Source organism: Octopus bimaculoides, chromosome 26 (genome assembly GCF_046866305.1).
Source record: "Octopus bimaculoides isolate indiv1 chromosome 26, ASM4686630v1, whole genome shotgun sequence".
Classification (NCBI taxonomy): domain Eukaryota; kingdom Metazoa; phylum Mollusca; class Cephalopoda; order Octopoda; family Octopodidae; genus Octopus; species Octopus bimaculoides.
This window is the reverse complement of record NC_142953.1, coordinates 11,473,906-11,481,405: the sequence shown is the minus strand read 5'-3', so window position 1 is coordinate 11,481,405 and position 7,500 is coordinate 11,473,906. Positions and strand designations below refer to the sequence as shown.

The 7,500-nt window shown below is 37.2% G+C and overlaps 1 protein-coding gene across 2 annotated transcripts in view; it reads right to left on the bottom strand.

Moving 5' to 3' along the window:
- Window positions 1-310: 310 nt before the first annotated feature.
- LOC106881685 (uncharacterized) overlaps window positions 311-7,500 on the bottom strand; it is a 580,809-nt gene continuing 573,619 nt past the window's right edge. Inside the window, exon 6 of one of the 2 annotated variants that reach the window (XM_089342776.1) lies at window positions 311-1,086. In XM_089342776.1, coding sequence (XP_089198902.1) covers window positions 611-1,086 — 476 coding nt within the window. In that variant the 3' untranslated portion in view covers window positions 311-610. The remainder of the gene's footprint in view (window positions 1,087-7,500) is intronic. The other variant, XM_089342777.1, reaches the window with a different exon arrangement.

Below are 7,500 nucleotides of genomic sequence, written 5' to 3'. Positions count from 1 at the left end.
GATATGCAGGGCAGGGAATCATCAATTAGTAATAAAATTAATAATTAACAATTCTGCCGGGTAGCTCAGTATGAAAAAAACCTTCTTCGGTAAATAATTTATAATCATAAATATATAGGGATTGACAGTAACCTGCTTCTCCAACATACTGAGAATTCAGAAATAGCAGTCAAAGAACTACTGATTTCAAAACTACAAATTATTACTCCAGATTGATAGCGATATTTTTGATACACACAGAACAAAAAGTAATAATTTGTAGTTTTGAAATCAGTAGTTCTTTGACTGCTATTTCTGAATTCTCAGTATGTTGGAGAAGCAGGTTACTGTCAATCCCTATATATTTATGATTATATATATATTTATATATATATACATATATATATATATTTATATATATATATATACATATATACATATATATATATATTTATATACACACACACATATATCCACACATATATACACAAACACACGCATGCACGCATGCATACACATACACATACAGACACTTTTACAATATTTATGCAATATAGCCAAGAAGGAAAAAAAAAAAAAACAAAGAACACAGAATGATTTGGTCAAAGTACAGACTTGCTCCCTCAATCCCTCACTCCCCTGAGGAGTTGGCAATGGTATAGTCCTGACTCCTTGGCCGCTTACTGGGTGGTGGCTGGTAGCAATAGTTGCTGTTGTTGCTGACGATGCTGCTGCTGTTACTGTTATTGCTGTTGTTACTGTTTAAGGTAGCTCCAAGTCGGAAAGGCACCGGCGGCATACTCATGCCACCCCAGCCCTTCAGTGATGCAAAATCTCCCACACTGGAGCCGCCATAGTCCGGCAAGGGGCCGCTGCCACTGCCAATGCCGCTGTTGTTGGTGGTGCTGCTGCTGCTGCTGCTGCCTCCCCCTGTTCCTCCTCCACTGCCGCTGACGAATGAAGACGACAACGACGACGACAACATACTCCCATTAAAGAGGCTAGCCCCGCCAGGACCACCTCCTGCGCTGAAACTGCTGAGGAGGAAACTACCTCGACCTTGGCCACGACCTTGGAAACGGCTGCCTTGTAAACCTCTCGTTCCCCCTGCAAATATATAAATAAAATACTAAATATAATACTAAAATAATTATTCGAAAGTCATAGCAAGCTTATTACATACAAAGCAGACATATGTTAGTCATAAAACTTGAGCTGGTATCAAATTGATCAACACTAAAAAATTAAAAAATTCTACTTTCAAAGTGATACAGAAATGTTCTGAAACAGCTATCACATAATATCTCATTGATAAAAGACATTTCATATACATAGACACATACACTGAAACAGCTGTAACTACAGAATAACAGAAATTAAAGATAACACCATATATTCCAGTTTTAGATTCAATATATACATACTTCAACTTGTATAAAAAATTTTCTCTTTAAAGATAAAACACCTGCTTCATACTACTGATAGCCAGAATACGCAGATGTGCTTTACGAGGATTCGCCATGATAGATCGTTAGCCACTAAACCTTTTTCTATTTTCTTTCCCTGTTTATTTATTGGGATTTATATCATAGATTCCAAGCATGGCTTCAAAGTTTAAAACAATAATGACGATAATAATAATAATAATAGTAATAATAATAGAATAGACAATGCATCAGAAAGTTAATAATAATAATCTTTAATTTAGGCACAAGACCAGTAATTTTTGAGGGAAGGGGTTAGTTAATACTATGAGCCCCAGTAGTAGACCAATACCCTATTTTATCAATTGTGGAAGTCTTGGCAGGATTTGAACTCAGAATGTAAAGAGCTACAATAAATGCTGCAAGGCATTTTTTCCAATATTTTTACTGTGCAGTTTCTTATCTTGCAACTCTGAGACTGAATCATGCAATTTCACTGAGCTTTTTCTTTAAACTTTGGACATAAAAAAATACTCTTGTTACACTGGCAAAATATTTATTCCTATTACTGATGCTTGTGTATGCCTCTGTGTGTGTGTGTGTGTGTGTGTGTGTGTGTGTGTGTGTGTGTGTGTGTGTGTGTGTGTGTGTGTGTGTGTGCATGTGTACCATATGCAAATACACACACACACACACACTTACTGAATCATTGACAATAACATTGCAAACATCAGTATTGGCAAAAAAAGAGAAAACAAATCCTACTAGAAAAGTTTATCATTTAAAAAAAAAAAAAAAAAAAAGCAGACGATGAACATCACCAGGAAATGGAAGTATGTGCAAGTTTAGCATTCTGTTGTCTGGATTCAGATATTTCTCTTCTGCAGGCATGAAAAGTACAATATAAAGAAAAGTTTAAAACAATAGACACCTCCATGCTGGTTGAAATATCTGATTGAAATAATGGCCAAATTCAGGAGAATCTCCAATAATTATGGAAACAGGATACGAAACATGAAGATAAATCCACAAAATTGTGGTGAAGACAATATTGGAAACAAACAATAGAGAAAACTCTATGATGCAAAGTAAACTATAATGGATAAATATGGAAAATGAAGATGATTCAAAGAAAAGCCTGGAAACATATTCTTTTCTACTCTAAGCACAAGGCCCAAAATTTTGGGGGAGGGGAGGCAGTTGATTAGATCGATCTCAGTACACAACTGGTACTTAATTTATCGACCCTGAATGGATGAAAGGCAAAATAGACTGATAGAATAAGTAACAGGCTTAAAAAATAAGTCCTGGGGTCAATTCATTCTTCTAAAAATTCAAGGCGATGGCCATAGTCTCATGGCTGAAACATGTAAAAGATAAAAGATATAAATATATACTCAAACATACATAATATTTATATATATATATAATATGCACATACATGATATATATAATTTTTTTCTACTCTAGGCACAAGGCCCGAAAATTTTTGGGAGGGAGCCAGTCAATTAGATCGCCCCCCCCCCCCCCCCAAGTATGCAACTGGGACTTAATTTATCAACCCCGAAAGGATGAAAGGCAAAGTTGACCTCGGCAGAATTTGAAATCAGAAATAATGATAAATATATATATATATATATATATATATATATATATATATATATATATATATTATATATACATACACATACACACATATATACATTCATTTTATAAATATTTCATACACACACATAGACATATATAAATACACACATATACATTAAGGAATTAAAAAAGCCTTACACACATGCACACGCACACACGCACACACACACATACACACACACACACACACACAAACAAAATTCCCAACAGGTTATATTGCAACAGATCTGCTATCAAAAATAAAGGCTAATGGCAAATGAATAGACTCTCACACACCGCCCTACACACAAACACACAAAACTACAAACAGCCAGGTATGCATTCATTCATGTGTACACAGGGACTACATTAAATTCAAACATGTACGCACATTTATATACATGTGGAGGTGCTGGAAACTACCTGGCTTTAAGGGTATCACAAAAGGCCTGGTTGGAAGCCCAACATTCCCAGTTCTTTAACAGGGCTGAGAAAAACTGAAGGACTGCTGCAATAGGTGTGTGAATCTGAGAGGGAAAATATGTTGCATAAATCCATAATTAACTGATCCTCCTGTATTTTCTTTTACCCAAAGCCAGCAAATTTTCAGCACCACCTTGTCTATGGTAACATCATTTTTACAGCAATATATACATTCCTACTGACGCCCATGTGTATACACACGCACACATAAACAAACATACATGCACATATGCGCACAACTTCATGCTTGCACCTCAAACCATTAAACATTTAAATACATACACACATATTCATCTTTGATGCACATAGCTACACACACACACATACACATCGACACATACAGGCACAAATGCTCACACACATACATCGATGCACATATACACAGATATATGCACACGTACACACACATACAGTTGCACATTTGTACAAAACATATGCATAGACAGTGGATATATATACACACACGTAAGTGCTCACATTCATATGCATACATTTGGAAACAAGCAAACAATAAAATACATACACATGCATGCACACGTGTGCATGCATGTGTGTGCGTGTGCAACTGTATGTCTCCCTGTTTTAAATTAAATTTCAGTGCGAACCATAAAAAAGAGGATCAGCACTTGCTGTGATGTTTATGCACGTGCTATTAAACATTTGTGTACACTTATGCATTAAATGCACATCTGCTTTGCATTTTATTTGCACCTGTAAAAAAAACTTCCTCCTCCACCACTGTCACCAAAAGAGCCCAACATTTTTTTTGTTTCTCTTTTTGTTTGTTTTGCTGCCAAAATCACAAAAAATTGTGGAAAAATCTTGATTTACTGTGAGAAGGTTTTACTATACACGTGTGTGTTTGTGTGTGTACAAGTACACACACAAACACACACACACAGAAGCGCAAACACATACAAGTGCACACACACGAGCGTGCGCGCGCGCGCACACACACACACATATATATGTAGATATACATATACATAGAGATGTATTTTTAATGGTTTAATACAGGATGAAGGGACAGTGCCCCTGACCTTTGTAGGCCAACTGAGATGATGACTAAGACTGGGAGAGAGCGAGGGGGCGGTGGGGGTTTCAATTTCAACATCTGTTAAATCAATGACATTTGCATAAAAAACTGGGGGCAGGGTAGGAAATATAAGGGTAGGAGAATAGGGGGTGGCTGGGCAATGAGGCACAGTATAGGTAATGAGAGAAGAGGCGGAGAGAAAGGGAGAGACAAAGGAGGAATGCTTGAGGTGGTAGTGATGGTGGTGGTGGTGGTGGATAAGAAGGCATGTGTCTAACTGGTTGGGAATAGAAATCAAAGTAGTGGTTAGGGAACACAAATTGAGGAGACAGCACAGCATATATATGGGCCAGAGATCAAAGGGTGTGTGTTGGTGGGAGAGTGACTGCCCCATCAATCAGGTGACCATCACTTAGATGTAATTTAAAATGATCTGTGCAGCAGCAGCAGCAGCAGTAGTAGTAGTAGTAATAGTAGCAGTGATAGTAGTAGTAGTAGTAGCAGCAGCAGCAGCAGCGGTGGTGGTAGTAGTAGTAGTAGCAGCAGTGGTGGTGGTGGTGGTGGTGGTGGTGGTAGCTGTGGTGGTAGTAGCAGCAGCAGCAGCAACAGCAACCTGGGAATAGCTTACATGCCATTGTGGGGGAACCATCCTTGAGTTCTGAACCATATTTCTAGCCCCTCTAGAGAAAGCTTAGTGATTGGAACACAGCTTTCGCTCTATGTTATTGTTCATGAGATCTCCCAGAATAATAATAATAATAATAATAACAATAATAATAATAATAATAATAATAATAATAATAATAATAATAATAAAAGGCTTAAGGAGAGTGTGAGACCCAACATTAAGGATCTCAAATGCATATTATTCAAGACTAAGGATGATAAAAATACCAATTGGTTTCCAAGATGAGCAGCGATTGAAGAGTACAAGATTGTTATGGTTATGATTGGAGAATATTTTTATGGTCACAGTTTCATAGAAGCTGAGGCTTGTATGATGTGAGGTATCTAGGTTATCTTTACATAAATCTTTTACTTGTTTCTGTCTAATGAGTATTAGAGTGTGGCCTTGCTGGGGAACCACCTTGGAGAATTTTTACTTGAATGAATCTACCCTAGGACTTACATTTTTTTTTTTAAGCCTGGTACTTATTCTGTCGGTTTCTATGGCCAAACCACCAAGCTATGGGGACATAAACACACCAACACCAGTTCTCAAGTGGTGGTGGAGGTCAAACACAAACACACACGCATGTGTGTGCATACAGTAATCCCTAACCATATTGCGGTTCACATATTGCAGTTTATTATTTAAGCTTATCTCAGTTCCTCCATGGTGTTGTTTTTCATTTATAATAAAATAAATTCTTTTACTCTTTTACTTGTTTCAGTCATTTGACTGCTTCCTAACCACATGGTTCAGGGTTCAGCCATGCCTGCACCCCCCCCCCCACTCCACACACACAGAGATTTCTACACAGTTTCCCTTTACCAAATTCACTCACAAGGCATTGGACAGCCTGTAGCTATACTAAAAGACATTTGCCCAAAGTGCTACACATGGGACTAAACCTGGAACAATGTGACTGGAAAACAAATTTCTGAACCACACAGCTATGCCAACACCTATATTTCTGTGGCTCCATCTATTGGTACAACTATACAATTAGCCAATCAACTCTCGATAAATCTGCTTACCAACCAATTTCCCATCCTATCTTTTACTTGTTTCAGTCATTTGTCTGTGGCCATGTTGGGGCACCTCTTTGAAGAAATTCTCGTCAAACAAATCAACCCCAGTACTTATTTTTTTGCTTAAAGCTTGGTTCTTATTCTATCAGTGTCTTTTGCCAAACCACTAAGTTATGGAGACATAAACAGAGAGACACACACCTACACATATATGAAAGAAAGACTGTCATATACAATGGCTTTCTTTCAGTTTCCGTCTACCAAATCCACTTACAAGGCTTTGGTCAGTCTGAGGCTATAGTAGAAGACATTTGCCCAAGGTGCCATACAGTGGGACCGAACTCAGAACCATGTGGTTAAGAAGCAAGCTGCTTGCCACACAGCCATTCCTGCATCTCTGTATTTATTTTCCAGTCCATCTATCTACCTATTTCTTTTTATTTAACCATATATTTCACTCTCTATTCATCTCCATCTATCCACCCACCCATCCAAACAAACAACCAACCCACCAATGCACCTTATATTTCTATTACTCCATTAATTTAGCTTCTTACTTCATCTTAACCTCAATTCAATTCAATCAAAGCAAGTTTCAAGTAGGTAGGCAGACAAGCAAGCACCAACATCAACACAAACCAATCCAAACTAGACCAAATGGAAATCAAAAACAAAAACAAAAGTGAAGCCCCAACTACCACCGTCACCTTCCGAAACTACAAATAATATCCTTGCTACAGTTCACCATCACACAGCCACAATTGAAGATATTTTTTTTTTGTTATTTTTAAATCAGTATAATCCATTAAAGAATTAATTAATACCAATGTAGAAGCAGAAAATATCTAAGAGGTCAGTAACTTGACTTGTCTGACCTCTTAACAAGACAAAACAACCTGAGAAGTTACAAGTCACTCTGCTTTCCCCTTACCATTTTTACATTAATAAGATAACAGCTTAAGTATGAAGGAAATTTTAAGACATAAAATCACTTCTTTCTTTACAGATGCAAACACACACACACACACACACACACACACAAAAGCACATGCACAAACATCTATAAACATACACACATACACAAACCTTTATAAAGATGCACAAACACACACATATATATACATACACACACACACACACACACATACATTCGCTCTCAACCATTATCTAATAAATGAAAATTATGAAATTACATTGAACAACCATTATAAAGCATCATCCCTCACCACTACATAAACTAGTACCACCAATACCACC